Below are 17,568 nucleotides of genomic sequence, written 5' to 3' on the forward strand. Positions count from 1 at the left end.
TGTTCTCTGTCTACCGAAACTTAAAAATGAAAAACAGATCCTGTAAAACAAGGTCAATATTCTTGTCAGCGTTTACTCCATACTGATAAAAATTCAATTGTTACATAAACATACAAAACAAAAGCACACCAAGCCTGATCAGTAATTGTGAGCCAGAAACTTCATGATTCTATTACAGTATGTTACATATTCTACTAACAGACAAAACATTTTCTATCTGTGGCACAAATGTGACTTCAAATGTGGCACTCATACTAACTCAGAAGACTCAAAATGCAATGGGTCACACAACTACCAATTCATCCTGATAAAAAGTGACCATTATGTTTTGGCAAACTGCCATATATGCTCTGTATGATGCAAAACTCCTCTCCTAAAAATCCTGGATAGTGCAAGCTAAAAATTGCGTCCCACAGCACTAAACAGTACTCTTTCAATCTTCACCCAACTTATGGTTAGTAATCATACATAACAATCAATGCTTTTCTGAAACTCAGTTTCACTTCAGCTTAAACTCTGAGGCAGCTAAAACCCCACTGATTCATGCAGCCCAACAAAGGGCAGGGGCCAGTCAGAAACAAGGATAAGCCTTACCTCAGTACACAATTTTTATCTTGCCAAGCTCTTAAAAAGAAGTATGAATTTAATGCAGGAACAAACAGGAAGGACACAGACATACATAATAAATGCTCATAACAAAATGACATTATTTCACTTAACTCACAAAATGTTGTGTTAGAAGCCTTTGAGATCTTAAAACAAGAAATGATAATCAGAAAATTTAATGCTTAAAAAAGTTAGTCAATCTGATAAACCTACAGATACACTGCTGAATGCCGTATTTCATAGCATGCAAATCTTCTACCCTAACTTTTCTTCCCAGAAGTGATGAGGAAATGACAGTTCACAAGGTTTCACAGAGAGAATACTATGCAGCATTTTGGCTTTACTCAGTTTTGGAAAGATCTCATTGTACATGAGGTTTACGTTAGACGGTATCGGTGTGCCTTGTGGAACAAATTACTGATTTCAATAGTTAACTGATTCTCCATTAAGTTAAACATGATTTAAATTAGAGATGGAAGAAATCCTTTTCCACTTAATACTTAAGCTTTCTCCTTTTCATTCCGACCTTTTGTCATTCTCTATGAACATAGTCAGTGGATTTAGAGGCGGGATTTAAAATTGTTAGCCTGCAAAATAAAACATGATGAGGCTAAACCACACCATTAACAATCCTGGTTTAGATATGGAAGGCTACATGCAACCCTTACGGTGTCAGAAAAACACTTTCATATCTGCAGTCTGTGCAGGTACACAATCCTTTAACATGACAGAAGCATGTTTCTCTCAACCCTGATAACTCTGAATATATAGAAAATATAAATAGCTGGCACATGGATTGTTTTAATTTTGTTTCCTCCAGTTTTAGAGTTTGTTTGGCAAAAAAATTCTGAGGCCCTGCCTTGAAGCTAACAGTTCCTCAGGATTCTGGGTAACTGCCTTACAACAGGTAGTGTGGTAAATTGCATTTAAATGAGATGTGCTGATAAAAGGATGTATTTTAAAAGCCTCAATGTTGCTGTGAAGGAGGAGGGTCTCTAGGTATTGGAAATATAAATTTTCTTCTTAAGGTATATGCTGGTTGGGGCATCTGCTTCTTTGTCCCCAAGCGGTCAACACGTCTGCCCACATCTTCATTAACTTCTGTAAGAATTGACAAAATATCTTCACCCCTACATCCAAAAGGAGAGCAAAAATTAAAAAAAAAAGACTTATTAATGAGCAGACGGCACTCCATTTAACACCTCCCACATCATCTAGAAGATTCAGTATAAACATTTAAAACACAAAAAAGAAAACACATTCTTTTCTCCAAATTTCTCTTCTTTTGTTCTCATTTGAGTAATATTAAAACCAAAAGACCTTTTCTTACTTGGCCTTGCTTGATTTAACCAGTAAAGAAAAATAATGGAATAAAATATTTTTACCTAAATCCACTCAAGAAACAGATGGCTCTGCCTTAAAGAATATAGATGGGAGGTTTTGAGGTTTTTTACAATAAACTTCATGTTCTCCAGATTGTATCTATGGTACCAGCAGTGTTAATGTAAATTTATCAGTGGCAAGCAAACAAATCATCAGTTTAATTTTGTCCACCTCAGAACATGGGTTAGTGTTACTATGTGAATTTGCCTTTGGAGAAAAAAAAAAGGGGGGAAGTGCCTCCCATTTTTTTGTGGAAGAGCTACGCAAAGTACATACCTTGGTACCAACAACTGTAGCTTGCTGCACAGGGCCTGAATATACCAAGTACCCTGTTGAACGTGCCGGAAAGAGACATATCCATCAATTGTGGCCATGCCTAGGAGGAAATCAGCCTCTTCAGGAATACTTTCAGAAGGAGAAATGTTCTGTTGCATGGAAGACAAGTCAGGAATTTGTGCATCAGCTTCAACATAGACAGGACACTGTATGTCTTTACCCTGGCATGCTTGGATAAAGAAGAGTTTGGGTTTTTCAGCCAGCTGTGGACATTGTTTGGCAGTGAAGTGGGACATGATCATGCGGATTGATACAAGTTCCTCATCTTTCCCATAGATCGCTCCTGACTCTCCGTGAGATAGAATACAACATATAAAACAGTCGCTGTCTTTGTGATCTTGCCAACACTGCCAAGTTCGCATGAGTTCTTTAATCTCCTGAGACGTCAGATCTGTGTAGGTCCTCACATCCAGACCAAGCCATGTGAATACTCGCTCCAGTTCCTCTGTAATTAAAAGAAAGATAAAAGGAAAAATTGAGGCGGTAGAAAACCATTTAATGAAGTCACTATGCAAGCTAATCTGAACCAGGAAAGACCTTACGCCCTGACATTTCTGCAGATTCATCCTTATACTAGTATCAACTAAAGGTTAACTGGAATAAAGAAAGATGTCATGAGCTCAAACACAGAGTTCTTGGATTTTTCTAGACAAATTTCAGAAAATACAATGACATTTTACAATGTATAACGACACTCTAAGTGACACCTGAAAATATGAGGAATCCTCCCACCCTGAGTTTCAGATTAGATCTTTCAAAATCTTCCTCACATCTTTATTTTCAAGTTGCAGTTTTGACTATTAGAGTTTCATACACAAGAGATAAATAGAATGAACAGAATAAAATAACTATGCTCAGAGTTGCTTGATTATGGAATTTTGCATGATATTATGTAGAATGATGGTTTAGTTTACTTTTAGTTCTTTAATATAGCTATAGATAAAGGCTAAGTAAAAAGGGATTCTTAAAATGATTCAAGAATGATCCAACTGCATCAGAAACTCAGTGGTTACTCATCCTTTAACCCTTCCTCCCGTAGGATACACAAAGGACATAATTTAACACATAGCAAACATTTTACTCTAAGTTATTAACTAAGTAAAATATAGACAATACAATACTAAGCAATACTAGACAATCAACTCACATGGGGAAACAGACTAATCCTCCAAAAATCTCACTTCAGTAACTTACCAGCATCTTTGGAAGAACCCTTCCTCTCCTGAAGAGACCTATCAAAGTTAACATTATTAATAACAACACAAAACCCTCTGTGTGGTCCATCCATTTTGTAGCTTGTCATCTTCTGTAGAAAGGAGAGGAAAAAAGCTTACAGCCTCAATGAATTTATTCAACTTACTCATATTTCCTTAACATGTCTCAAAATAGGCATCCAAAAATTAGAGGCATCTAAGACTCCGCTTTAAAAAGTGGAACTCAACAGTGCTTCCCTGTGTGAAAAGACATGAGTGAACCCTCAAAGCACACTGTCACCATACTATCAAACTGCAGAGGAAAGGTTTAGCAGCCATGTTGGTCATCTGTATGCAAAAGGGAGGATTCAGCAGCCAAACTCCGCAATCTGAATTGGTGATGGGGATAGAAGTCCCCAACTGTTTCCAATGTCACAACAATATTTTAACCAGATGGCAGAGGGTTCACAGTGAAACTATAGGATGTTGGACATCTGAGTTGTTTTTTTTCGAGAGTAGTGATAAATACCTGGAGCAGGTGGTTCACACTTATCCACTGGAAAGGGATGCAAGTGGAAGAGAGATCTCAGAAGTGCATAAACCTGCCACACTACCAGTTTTGCTAAGACTTAACAGTTACCTTCCACTCTTAAGAAAAAGCATTTTAGAAACTAAAAAGTCACCAAAACTTCAAGTACCATCTCTTCAAGTCCAACCTCGAGTTGAAATCAAAAACTCCCACCACTCCAGTTCCTTTCTGCTCACTAGAGAGAGCAACAAACACTTGCTTTTGTGCATTTTAGTAGAACAAAATGAAGGCAGCACTCCAAGTTCCTTCAACAGCACCAAGAAGTACTTTTGCTACAGCAATCTGAACATCATGTGATAAAAAGATATGTTATAGCACAGAACTTAAATTAAATAGCGATGAATGACTGCAGCAACTTGCTCCATACTCATCAGAAGGAAAAAGCCAGAGGGACAACTCAGTGGTTAGACTGCTGTACAAGGTTAAAGAGTGCACATAAGGCTTCTAAGAACGGATCTCACAAGAGAGATCTTTTCTCCTGTACCAAGAGCTCTGGTTTATTGAGGAAGATTGTTACATGCCTGCAACAGCTTACTAAAAACTCTTGCCACCTTTAATACTTCTCACAAGGTCTTTGCATGCTACCCCTTATCGCTTTTTATTTCAAGATGCCCTGAAGCTTTTTCTAAGGCGGATCCAGGAAGAGGGAACTGTGAAGCTGTGTTTGTCTCAGCGTCTTGCACATTCTGCTGCCATCTCTAAAATGCACAACTTAAGAAAATGCCAAACATGTTGCCTGTATCAGGAAGATAAGCAGATGCTCTGATGTACGGATAACATCAAAGGTATTATGCCTGTTTTGCCTCCACCACACCTTTCAATATTGGTAAATTTCTGGCCTCCAAGGTTAAAATATTCCCTGAAACATTCCAGTTGATCAGACAACTCAAAAAACTTCATGAGACACACAGACATCTCACATGTCCTTGCATGATAAATGTCATTACAGGGATGAAGACCTCACACACCCAGGTATTCAAAAAGAAGGATTTAAGAGATTGTCTCAAACCTTGGATTCATTTTCTATATTGCTGAATTCTCCAGATAGCTCCAGCTTCATTTCAGAGGAGCCTTGTAAAAGATTAGCTGCTTTGTAATCTAGAAAAAAAAAAACCAAACAAAACAAAAACCAGCACAGATATTTATGAAGAGAAATCGAATATTGGTTGATGTAGCAAAAAGGAATTTAGCTACAATACAGCACTTTTTGTATCTGAAATATTGTTTCACTGAAAGGAATAATTCCTCCATATGAGACAACATTGTCATGCTCAAAGGATCTATTCTGAACATGCCTCCAGTTATTTTTGTCATATATATTTTTGTGACAAAGACAAGGTTTCTATTTGCATTGGTATTGTGGAACAAAGGTATCCATGGTACAAGGATCGATCCTACCTGAGACATTCGAATTAATTTTTCATTTCGAAATCAGCTTAGAAATAAACCGCATTGTAAGAAAGATCTGCAATGTTACTACTGAAGTTCCCATTATAGATTTTTTGTTGTTGTTCCTGAATCACTGATAATAACTCTCAGACCAACTTTCAGAGCAAGGCTGCATTGACAGAGCCTGAACATGGAAAAGAGGTGGCAGATGTTGTACTGCTACACAACTGGTCAATTTGACATGGAGCCACAAAGATAGATGCAAACCACCCCGTTATTTCTACAGAATCTTTTCAGAGATCTGATCCAAAATGTAACATGATTTATTGCTGCTTTATTTACTTCTTATGAATGCCCTAAAATGCTTCTCTGCTTTTGTAAAATCATACACTATTTAATGCATTCAAAACATCAATCTCTAACATGCAACACTCCCAGGCTCTTCAACATAATGATCTATACAGCAAAAGAAGTCAGAGGTAAAATCCTGTACCCAAAAAATTAACATCTCAGTTTTATAAACAGTCATAGTGTCCCATTCTCTTGTCCTCCCAGGGATATTTAAACAGAAAACTTGTTTTTTGTTTTCAGGAAAGAAATAATCTTTTTACTTCTAATCAGACCAGTCCTTATTTCACTTCCCAGAAAGCACACTAGTTAGTTTCTAGTAAATGATTGACAAAGCACACAGGATTTGCCAATTTTCTCTTGCCTCTTTTATAGAACAGAAATCCGTCAAATCTATTTGTGCAGAAAGCTAGAGAGCCTTCCAAGAAGACAGCAAGGTAAGTGTGCTGCATTAAACCAAATGCTAGAAATTTCCCAGAAAAAGTAAAGGAACGCAACATTAAACATAAAAGTAATAAAAAACAAACAAATTTTCAGAAATTCTTACCATTGATATTAGAATCGACAGGTTTGATTGAGGTCTATTTTTTGAGTGAGGGAAATACCATGTTAAAAAAAAAAATCATTATTATATATAATAAGTTTTCATAGTGATTTTAGCAAAATAGGCTTAATACAAAGCTCTAAGTAGTGAGTAGGAAAAATACTGAATTCCTAAGAGCAGCAAACATTTAATAATGAAATTACAAAAGACTTCCCCACTTATAGCTAATCTCACAGAGCTGGAAACAACTATATTTTCTCTTAAGGATAAAGGAAAACAGCAAAGAATTTTCTTTCACTTCCAAATGATCCTCTCACTATAGGGGTAGGCAGTCACTATAAACAAAACAAAGGTCCCAACATAGTCCCATATCAATTCTCTTGGATAGTCAATTATTTGAGTACAAAAAATCATTATAACCAGTGATTCTAGTCCTGCCTAAGAGACATCTTCTAGCAGTAAGTGTCAAAGGTTTATTATATAGCATGGTAAAAGTGTATAACCTCTCATAATTTTAAAGAAAAATCAAGCATGATAATCAGGATTATGGAAACAGTCTCTTAGTCTTTTTTTTAAAATTCTTTTAAATCTATGTTTTCTTAATAAAACTACATTCATTTTCTTACTGTGCCATGAATGAAGGCTTCCCCAAACCCTCTACACGTGTAGAGCAAATATAGCTCAAAGCAGCAGTAATGCAAACCCTTCTGATACTAGCTTGTTTTCCTCAGCTCTTGTCTACTAGAACTTCACTTCTGGGAAGCATCCTTAGAAAGATCGCTGGTTTCCCGCATTCAGAACTGGGTTAAAACTCCCTCCCTTCCTCTCTTCTTCCCCAAAAAAGAGATCAGTTATAGCCTGATAAGTTTCCCAATCTGATTCATCATGCAGCTGCAGGAGGGGTTTAACTGATCAAGAACTGGTACATTGAGAAAGTGGGACCACTTCCTTTAGCTGCAGCAGTTTGAACTGATCATCAAAGTATGGTGTTAGCCTTTAGAGATAAGTTTAGTGTTGATCAGCCAAAACCCTAAAATCAGCACCGACTGACCCATTCTTTAGAAGGCACCCGTCTAGCTTTTTCTGTCACTCATCCCTCCTCCTAACATTATTTTCCCCCCAGTTGCATGTGACAAATAGTAGTAATTTTTACTTCCACTATTTGATACTATATGCAGCTGTATTTCTTCCATGCTGAACAAATATACTTGTTCCCTTCCCAAACCAAATAAGATTTAGCAAAAAATCTCACAGTCAGCACAGTTTCAAAGTAGAGGCAAGACAAAAAACCCAACCCCTCAAACCACTGAAACCCAAGTTGGCAGTGTGTACTCCAGTGTACCTGTGGGGAAGAGAATACTCTGATGTGTCCAGTGTGAGACAGTGAAGATTCCTTGACTGGCACGCTGTTCTCCTGCTGAGGCAGAGACACTAAGAGCAGAAAGAGACAAAATGAGAGAAGCCAAGTGCCTTTTAGTTAAACTAGTACGGATCTGCACATTAGGCAAATGTGGATTTATATTTACTGAAAGATATATTAGAATAGAAAGAACTTTGAAACACACTCAGAAAGCATGGGGGAATGGAACTCATGAAACGCTGAGTGCCCTTGCACCTGCTAAGGAGATGTAGCTTTGTACTTCCCAGAATTTGTTTCCCAGTGCTTAAATAAACGGAAATAGAACTTTTTCCCCAGTATGCTTATAGTCGCTCCATAGGACGTTAAATGAAGGAAAATTACAAACTGCAGTATAACCTCTGATAACATGAATCACACATTTAATAATAAAGCCTACCACGTAACAGACACACATGCACATACAGTTTGCCTCACTAGCTTATTAGCAGCTAACTGCCTTGTTGTATTGCACATTCATAAATCACAAAGTGCCTTTTACAGGACAATTATCACAATCTCAACACTATTCATGAGAAAATGGAGAAGTGTGACATAACTATAGATAGATTTTCAGTTTCCCAGCCTGTTCTGTATGTGCTGGATTGCTCTGTGTGGCCTCAGATACCCAGGCATGTCTCTACTGGAATTCAGCTAGGAAGTAATGCAAGCCAGGGACTGTTATGCCAAATTCGTGCAGGAAGACGAGCGATCCCAGTCTAACTTCTGTTCCAGCAATGCACACATAGGACCTTGAGGTCCAGTTGCCCTGACCCTTCTAGTGCTTCCTGCATTTTTGTAAACCTACTCCCTGACTCTTGAATTTCTCACCTTTTGCCCTTTTATAGCAGTTTACTGTTTCCAGGAGATCAGGTGAAACATTCATACAGACTTCTTCCAGCATCTGTACATTGTTTTCAGTTAAAAGGCCTTGTTTTTCCAATAAAATCAGCAATTCCAGAGCAGACTGACATCCAAAAGGAGAGAGTAAAATATAGTTACTTAGAACTCAAAACCTGCCTCAGCCCTGTCTGCCTCAAACAATCACATTATTATCCGCTTTGCTTCCTACCAATAAGGTCCCAACAGTCAATTTTACATCACTGTGGAAGGCAGAAATGTTACTCCATGGAAAACTACTGGTTGTGTTATTATTTGGTATGGTCTTGTTTAAACAGATTCACCGAAACCATATTAATGACTCTTGGCTTGAAGAAGGCTTTATTGCTGTGAAACAGTACCAGTGACATACAGACATGAATCTCCTTTGCACATGGCTCAAGCAGGGCGAAGATTTGATTCGTCACCCTTTTATGATCTAACAGAAGACTGCGGACTGTCAGTGATAGACCCTGGTGCAAAGCACTAAATTCCATGCTTACCTGTCAACAGCTTCCTCCTTGCTGAGCCTATAAATACTGACTATCCCAGTTGTAGATCATGCCCTATCTGTGAAATACTTTCCACGCTTTTCCTCCTATTTCCCCCCTCTTTCACTTCCCGCCATATATGCATTTGGCTCTCTCCTCACATACAAGAGTTATCCGTCGCTTTGGAAGACAGTTTTGCAGGAGAAATATGATATCCTTCAACATCTCATCGGTAATGTTCTCTGACAATTCATACAGCATCTGCCTGTAACAGAGATCCAGTGAGATGAAAGTAGAACAGAAGACAGCGTAGAAATTAAAAGCAATCTGAGCATTTAAAAATGGAAAGAGAAACTGTATGGCATAAATGGCAGTAATGGAGAGAACAGACTCCCACTGTAAGCTTACCTGTATGGAGACACTCTTCCCTTTTCATGCAGGCATTCTTGCACTTTCTCCTTGGTATAACCAAGTTTATTGAGCAAGGAGTGACATTTAATTCTGTATAAGAGTTCAGCTAGTAGGAAAGTATCTTCCTCATTCAGATATTCTTCAGCCATGAGAAGCTGAAAGACATCCACTGCTGACTTCACACTTTCTAGTTTTCTGAAGGGGAGCAAGTCAGTACAGAGAAATTTTAAAGCTGCTACATCTTCAGCCACCAGATTTTCATCAATAAGGAGAAGCTGCTGACGGAACTTCAAGCTGACATCATCCTCCATGTTGCTAGAACCAACAGTCTCTCTGCCTGAAAAGAGAAAGCAAATGCTAGTAACACTTGAATTTTCAATACAACAATCCTTGTAATCAGATTTCATCCAACAACTGTTTGGAAGCCCTGAGATCTCTGCAGAAGAAGCTTTCTTTGAAATAAATTTGAAACTTGCTTCCTTCTCCAAACACAAGACTACAACAAAGAACAGATTTGGCAGAAGCTCTGAATAACCCAGTCTAAGTTTGAAGTTAGCCCTGCCCTGAGCAGAAAACTGGGCTAGATGACCTCAAGAGGTCCCTAAGTTCTTCTATTTCTTTCAAACATTTTCCATGTTCAAATCTTTGCTTCTCTCCATTGTTTGTATGTGGGAAGAGTCTCTGCAGTAACTTACTACAGCTCTCAGTGGAGAGAGCACAGTGGTTCACACACTTTCCTTGATCTGCAGGGCTCATTCTTCTCTGGCTGTAGCAGAGAGGTGTTCCTCTGTTACAAGCCTGACACCCAAGCTGAAGCTGTGGAATATCCATCCACTCCCAGTCCTATCTTGCTACCAGACTCCGTTTCACATTTGGCATAAGAAAACCCTAAAGCCTCCCTTAGAAGTAAATGCCAACTAAAATGTAATAACGCTCAGCAACTCAATCACACAAGCGACTCAATCTTAGCGAAGTTTAGAAGAGACTAATCACATTTCCACTACACCAACTTCTTCCATGTAGCCTAAGCAGTTCTTTTCTGCCTGTGGAAGATTATATAGGTAAAGAGGTGCTTCAGTGTCTTCTGCTCAAATGGGCAAGTAGGTCTTTAATCTTTTGTTCAGAGCAGCTGGAAGCAACAAAAGTTTCTACATGAGGGAGTACAAGAGAAATTCAGGGAAGCGGACCAGGGACAGAGCCTCTGAATCCAAAGCCTTTGAAGCATCTGGGAGGACAGCTCAGCAGATAAACCACAGAGGATGTCATAGCACATGGGGGCACAGAGGAGAGACTGTTGCATTTTTGTGTTCAGTGGCAGATAGAAAATATAATCCCCAAGTCCAGACACCCAGTTAGGAAACAAGGTTTGACAGAACCCAGGAATCCTGAATCATGTCTCATCCCTAAGTCACAAGTCAGAGTCTGTGCAAAAAAAAAAAAAGTCAGATTGCTTTTTCCTGTTCAAACTTACTCTTCCATAGCTCAATAATTGTTCTTCACGTTCCTTCTCTCCGCATATGAAATCCCATATGTTGTGACACCCTCTTCACTTAAGCTGCTATCAAAAAGTTTGATATCTCAGCCAGTTATCTACACACAGAAATGTTATCACTTCACAGTAAATCGGACTTTAAATTCATTTAGCTAAAAGCTACTTTAAATCCTATCTAGATGCTTTAATCAACTAAATTTAGCAAAATAACTTAGGTTAAACTGATTCCCACCTAAACTAACAAGCCTGTATAATCCAGGTTAAAACTGAATTATGACAATTCAGAATTTAGAGCCAATGATTTCAACTAAATGAGTTAAAAAATCATTGCTTTAAGAGAACAGGGGCAAGTTGTGTGTATACCAGGTGTACATTGCAATTTCATCAGCAAATCAAACTGAAGCAAGATTCAGCACAAATTCCTTCATCTACTTTTAAAATAGTTTTCAAGTCTGTGTTGCTGTCATTCTTGGAAAGCTTTTTTCACTCTAAAGATTTCCTCGAGTTTGGAATACTCTCAAGACCTCCCAACGTGTGCTGCATTTACTAGCTGTCTGTAACCTCTCTTCTCCACCTTTGTAGAGGGCAGGCTGGGCTGGCCCTCTCTCCCAGCACTACAATGAAAAGAAATACTGGCGGCTCACTGCCTGCTCATCTGCTGCTCGGCTTACTGCTACAGTGTTTTTAGAACTCTCTACCACTTCATGCATTTTACAGGCTATTTATAAAACATCATGGTAAAAAACAGAGTTCTAAAGCAAAGAAGGAAAACGAGCAAACAACCCCTATTCCAGTAAAACAAGATGATGCTAAACACGCAGCACTAACACACACAGAGTCCTGGACCCACCCACTCCCCAGGTTTACCGCGACTCCCCCTAACATTTATAGCTAGAGCTAGCAGGACATCAGCAGGCACAGAAAAGCAATGGATCTGCGTCTCTAATTTATGTTTTGTGATAAACCCTTAGAGAAGGAAAATCACATAAAATTGGCAATCAAATTATCAAATTACTATTTTTTAAAGTTTTATTGATTGGGGCATTGCCAGACTGAAAGATTTAAGAACAATGCAAAAGCACGGAACACGAGGAAACGCCGAGGCTCAGCACGCCGCCCCACAAGCAATGGGAGTATTCAGTTCCGGCCCGGCGGGCAGCTCAGAGGCAGCTACACGATACCGGAAGGAAGGAACGGGATTTAGGCTCCGGACTCGGGAGCCGACGCTCTCTTTCGTTTCCTCTCCACGTCAGTCTCCCCCTTTCTTACCTCTTACATGAATTCCGACCCCGTCCCCTCTCCCGGCAGCTTCTCTGGGGGCAGCGCTCAGCGCTTCTCTTTTTATTCCCGGCCAGTCACGAGTCCGCGGTGCGCGCCCAAGTGCTGAGTCACGACGCCGGGACTCCCTGCGGGGGGGTGGGCAGAGCCTTCCGTTCCGCTGAAGCCGGGAACGGCCGTGCTGCCAGACGGAGGCCACATATCCCAGTAGCGGGGGCGGAAAGCGGAATAAAGTCGATCAGTGGGAAGGATTTGGGGGCACGCCCGCGGAGCGCGACACCGCTACCAGTGGGTGGGCGGGCCCACGGTGCCCGGGGGCATCCTGCGGGGATCGGCCGAGCGCCGGGAAGCGGCCGCGCAGGGGCGCCCCTCCCCTCCGGCCGAGCCCGGGCCGGGGCCCTACCAGCATTCGGCCTCAGGGCTCGGGAACCTCTTACCCGGCACCCCGGCCGAGGAACTTCGCTAGATAGTCAGAAAAAAAGCAACCGACAACGCTTCCAGTTACCAGTAACTCTTTTGTGCTGTCAAGCCATTTTTAAAGCAGGCCACATCGCAAAAAAGCCCCAAACATTTTTGGCAGATTTTTTTTCTTCACTGACAAGAAGCTTGAGAGTAGTGCTTGTGGGAGAGGGCTCCAATGCCGGTTTTATGCGGGTCTGTCCCCTCTGCAACCCCTGCTGCAGTAAGGGGAGGAGGAAGAAGGTGAGCAGGCCCTGCCCAGTGCAGGCTCCTCGGGGCTTTCAGAATCTCAGGTGACACCTGTATCCTCCCCCCTCACCCTCTGGTCAATGGAGCCAGAATGGGACGAGTCTCCCTGCTCATGCCAAAGAGCTGCCGTCCAACACACAAACAACGGCCGAATTATCTGTTGAAACTAAAAGGCCTGCCATCCTTTATTCAGTCAGCTCATTTTATAGAGCTGTAGAACTTCACAGCCAAATTTAGCAAGCCATAGAGATCTATAAGATGAGTTGACCAAGAGTTTCAAGAGTTTTCTGTGGTCTAGAGGGAGACAGGGACAATCAGTCTGACTGCATTCAGAAATTTTCTTCAGAAAATCAGCTTGAAATCCAGCATTTATAATTTATTAGTAATAGTAATTTAGTAGTAGTTGTAACAGCACCAATTTTGCTAAATACTGATGCTATTTTAGTAATGGCACCAATTCAAATCACATTTCTTATGATGTTTTGGAAAACACTGAAAATACACTGAGTAACACTGATTTGAAAATATGGCATGTAAAGAAAGGCACAATCCACAAAAACGTAATTCCTAATGTCTTATGTCTTAGTGAGATACAGATATTATGCAATGTCTTATTGATTCTAATACTGAAGCTGAAGAAAGACATTCTCCAAAACAGCCACAGAAAAGCTGTCAAATAGTTCAGTACAGGAGATACAGTTTAAATGAAATATAGTCAGATACACAGCAGATCATCCACACAGATGGCAGCTTCTTCTCAGCAACACCATCCTGCATGTCAGAAATGTAAACCTCTGGATATCAGAATTCTCAGAAACTGTCATAAAAAGCTTCTGACTCAGATGTCTGTAAGATGAGTCACTGTACATTCTTATGCAGAGTTGAAAGGGGAGATCAGACATACAGCATGCTCCATCTACAACTGTCAGTACCATAACTTCCTCTTGAACTATTCTAAGACACAAGTATGTAACAGCATAAAGTAAACTGGATTTATGGCTCAGTCATGTCAATGTAGGTGGCTGAGAAAAATCAAGCAACTTAAGATCGGTGCAAAACACCACAGAATATCCTGCCTCATGGCAGTACATCTTCTGAGCCACTGAAAGGCATCATCTATATTCTGCCAATTCTTTTCCCTCTTCCATATACACAGCATGTACAGAAGTACAAGAGATTTCTATTTCCATTATCAGAAAGCAAAACTGAAATCCAGTGCCATGGAGCAGTGAGTCCGACAGCCTTGTTTCAAGCACTGACAAAGCAAGAACAGAGGAGTGGCTTGTTTTATCTTGTTCAACAGCAGGTTCTGAAAACTAGACATTTCTGAAAACTAGCCCAAAACCTTGAAATTTCACCAGCATGTCACTTTTTATGTTCTTCTGCTAACATCCTAAACTCATGATGGATCCAGAATTAATTCTTTTCCCCCTTTTCTTTTGCCTACTGAATGGAAGCTTGATATGATTCAACCATGCTATCTGCAATACACGTGCAACTTGATGCAACCCAGGCCCTGCATCCAGTCACTTTCCAGACTCAGATTTTAGATGCACAGCATAGCAACAACAGACAGTCCCTATCATGTGTATTGATGGATGCAAAAAACTATGGGAGAAGTGACAGACAACTGGCATCACAAAATTCCTGCATGTTAATAAATACTGACTTCAGGGCTATTTTTCACTATGCAGCGAGTACAGAGAATCCATCTACCCACATCCCACTCTTGAAAGATGTGTCAAGGCAATAAATACTGCTGAGACAAATGATTACAGAATGAGTACTGCAATGGTTTAAGAATCTACTGAGAGTCAAGACATCAGTGTGGAAAATCAGTATCTGACATCCATGAATGCTGCACAATACACAACATGTCTCCACAACTCTTTGGTCATTACAGGGCTATGATCACTTCCCACCCAAGCAGCCAGACACAGAGAGACTCCCTCCCTTTTTCACTGCAAGGGTTATTTACAGCAGCCTCTACAGTTTTCAAAACAGCGTTTCTTTGTCATTTCTTAAGGAAGGGGACATGGACTTTACTTACTGTGTCATGCCCTAAGGTGAAGAACATGTACACTTCATGACCCTCAAACCAAATCTACACTGTCACAAAACTATCAGAAACAGAGTATATCCTATCACTAATATTTTAAGTAAATAGTTGTATTTACCATCACTCAAAAAACTCCAGAACAACCAACCCACAGAAACCCAACACATCATTAGATCCTGTAAGGATAGCCACTATTATTCTTACTTCCTTCCTCCCTTTTCTCCTGTTTTCTTCTTTCTCCTTCCAATATTGATGCTGTGTTTCTCTTCAAATCTTCTTTTCCCTACTTGTTCTTCTCTCATTTCTCCCTACCATTCCCCTTCTTGTTGCTGCTTGAAATTTCTGTATTTCTTTCCCTCATCTCTCTGCCTCCTCTTGGTTTCATTTTGCCTGCTTTTGGTTGTCTAAAAGGCAGAAGTGCTCATCACATGCCAAAGCTAGTAAGGGAAATGGGAAAAAGTGAAGTTAATTTGTGGAAGAAATCACATTTATTAACATCACATAGATATATATGATAACTAGGAATCACATCTTATTTCTATGACCACAGAAAATATATTTGTTTCACATAATTTGCTTCATTTACCAGCCACTACAGTAAGGATCTTCTAATGATAGAATCATAGAATGGTTTGGGTTGGAAAGGACCTTAAAGACCATCGAATTCCAACCCCCCCTGCCACGGGCAGGGACACCCTCCACTAGACCAGGTTGCCCAAAGCCCCATCCAACCTGACCTTGAACACTTCCAGGGAATGGACATCTACAACTTCTCTGGGCAGCCTGTGCCAGTGCTTCACCACCCTCACAGTAAAGATTCTGTATCCGTCATTTTATAATACTGTTCTTACCCCATGAAACATGAGCAAGGTAGAGTTCCAAAATTACACTTGTACCTTATTTTATTGTAAGACAGTCAGTTATTTAATATTCAGGGTTAGAAATGAATGCTGTTTTTATCACCCAGCACATATGATACAGACCATTCTGTTGATGCAACGCAATAAGTTCTCTACTTGAGTGTGTGGAATACATATGAATGTAATTTTAAGATACAAAGTATTTTTAAAGCCAGAAGCAATATGGCACTAGTTTATGAAAAGGAGGAGTTTAATACACCCTTTCTTAGAAAACAGTAAACTGAAAGGAAACAACAGTTAACTGTCCCCTCTCCCCACCCTGCTATGATGCATTTAATTCCACACCTATAACACAATGAAATTGGATTTAGTTATTTTTACTTTAACGCTCACAGAGAACAAGCTTTTGGAGAATATTTGAATTTTGCAAAACATTACCTTCTATTTTTTCTTCTTATACCTGTGTCTACATAAAATTACAGTAACAGAAATAACACATGTACCTATAGTTTAAAACAAACTTTTAGGTTGCATTTCCCAATTCAAAGCTATTAAATGTTTCCATATACTTTTATTAAACAGACACTATAGCTTATGAAGTGGAAAGAGAAAAGTATGGAATGCATAGGCTTGTAATACGGGTGAATTATTTTTCTAAATTGTGCAAAAATTTCTTCCATCACAATCATGCTTTTAACTTTCTAGAGTTAACATGCAAATAAAACTGAATTAAAAAAAAGTGAAGATTTAATCACAATGATATAAACCGTATTTTATATTTTATACAAAATTATACATTAATATAAATAAATATATATTTTAATCTTAACATTTTATATGGATAGTTAAAGACTATAAGGTCTTGTTCAGTGGGCTGGGTTTCTCCTTTTGATATACTCTTGACAATCCTCAATCAATCAGCAGTTTAGGAACCTCTTAAACTAGGAAGAGACTGTATCACGTAACATGGAAGTTAAGCACTTGTTAGGCTTTGGTGTCTACTGTTTGCCAAATAAAGGTGATTTTTACTTTCAGTTATAGAAGCTACTTGTAAACTCATTTTTTTTTTTTCTGAGTGAAACTTAAGAAGCCTGGTTTAAAAAAATAAGTTCATAAAAATTATGTCAAGCCAACACCTAAGAAGTACAACATAATATCAAGGAATAAAAAAAGTCACTGATACCATAGTTAAGTTTACTGGCCAAGCCCTCCTAATTACTATCAATATACTAATGTATATCAATAGTATACAATGTATAGCATCAATAGGCTAGCTGCCCGTTAAGACTTGGTCTACAATGCAAAGCATTGCTGGTGAAGTTATGTATGTAAGCACACCTGCTTTTTGCTCAAATCAAATGCAGCTATACTAGCAAAAAACCTTTTTGCAGTATATATGCTCAAGGAAGCAGCATACCCTGTATTAGCAAAAATCCCTTTACTTTCTGCTTGCATGAAACGCATGCCAGAAAGATCTGTGGTGTAACTATGCCAGAAACCAAGCAAGGCATGCCAAGGCCTTGAATTTTTTCCTGGACAGGAGGCTGCATTAGGAGTATCAGAAGTTTGCAAGTGGCCTACTTTAGGAGGAAAGAGAATGCCATAA

The 17,568-nt window shown here is 39.5% G+C and overlaps 1 protein-coding gene across 4 annotated transcripts; it reads right to left on the minus strand.

The window, feature by feature from the left end:
• Nucleotides 1-48: 48 nt before the first annotated feature.
• LOC129208001 (caspase-10-like) lies at nt 49-17,562 on the minus strand. 4 transcript variants are annotated; one of them, XM_054830006.1, is made up of 10 exons: nt 15,307-17,562; nt 9,563-9,902; nt 9,320-9,419; nt 8,616-8,751; nt 7,730-7,819; nt 6,392-6,427; nt 5,117-5,205; nt 3,520-3,631; nt 2,266-2,770; nt 49-1,736 (listed from the first exon to the last, which is right to left on the minus strand). In XM_054830006.1, the coding sequence occupies exons 2-10, from the start codon at nt 9,874-9,876 to the stop codon at nt 1,574-1,576; spliced, it is 1,545 nt and encodes a 514-aa protein (XP_054685981.1). In that variant the 5' UTR covers nt 9,877-9,902; nt 15,307-17,562; the 3' UTR covers nt 49-1,573. The 4 variants fall into 4 exon arrangements, with proteins under 4 accessions (XP_054685981.1, XP_054685980.1, XP_054685982.1 ...); XM_054830005.1 differs by lacking the exon at nt 15,307-17,562 and adding an exon at nt 12,327-12,627; XM_054830007.1 differs by lacking the exon at nt 15,307-17,562 and adding an exon at nt 11,037-11,056.
• Nucleotides 17,563-17,568: the final 6 nt, after the last annotated feature.

The sequence above is a fragment of the Grus americana genome, chromosome 6, assembly GCF_028858705.1.
Source record: "Grus americana isolate bGruAme1 chromosome 6, bGruAme1.mat, whole genome shotgun sequence".
NCBI classification, from domain to species: domain Eukaryota; kingdom Metazoa; phylum Chordata; class Aves; order Gruiformes; family Gruidae; genus Grus; species Grus americana.

Bases quoted from the DNA above. Each gene is read 5' to 3' on its own strand.
- LOC129208001 (XM_054830006.1), bottom strand. From the start codon at position 9,876: ATGGAGGATGATGTCAGCTTGAAGTTCCGTCAGCAGCTTCTCCTTATT. The intron at 8,752-9,319 runs GTATGTGAGGAG...TTTGGATGTCAG, and splicing joins CAAAGCGACGGATAACTCTT to TCTGCTCTGGAATTGCTGAT. The intron at 7,820-8,615 runs GTGAGAAATTCA...TTCTGCTCTTAG, and splicing joins CTGCTATAAAAGGGCAAAAG to TGTCTCTGCCTCAGCAGGAG.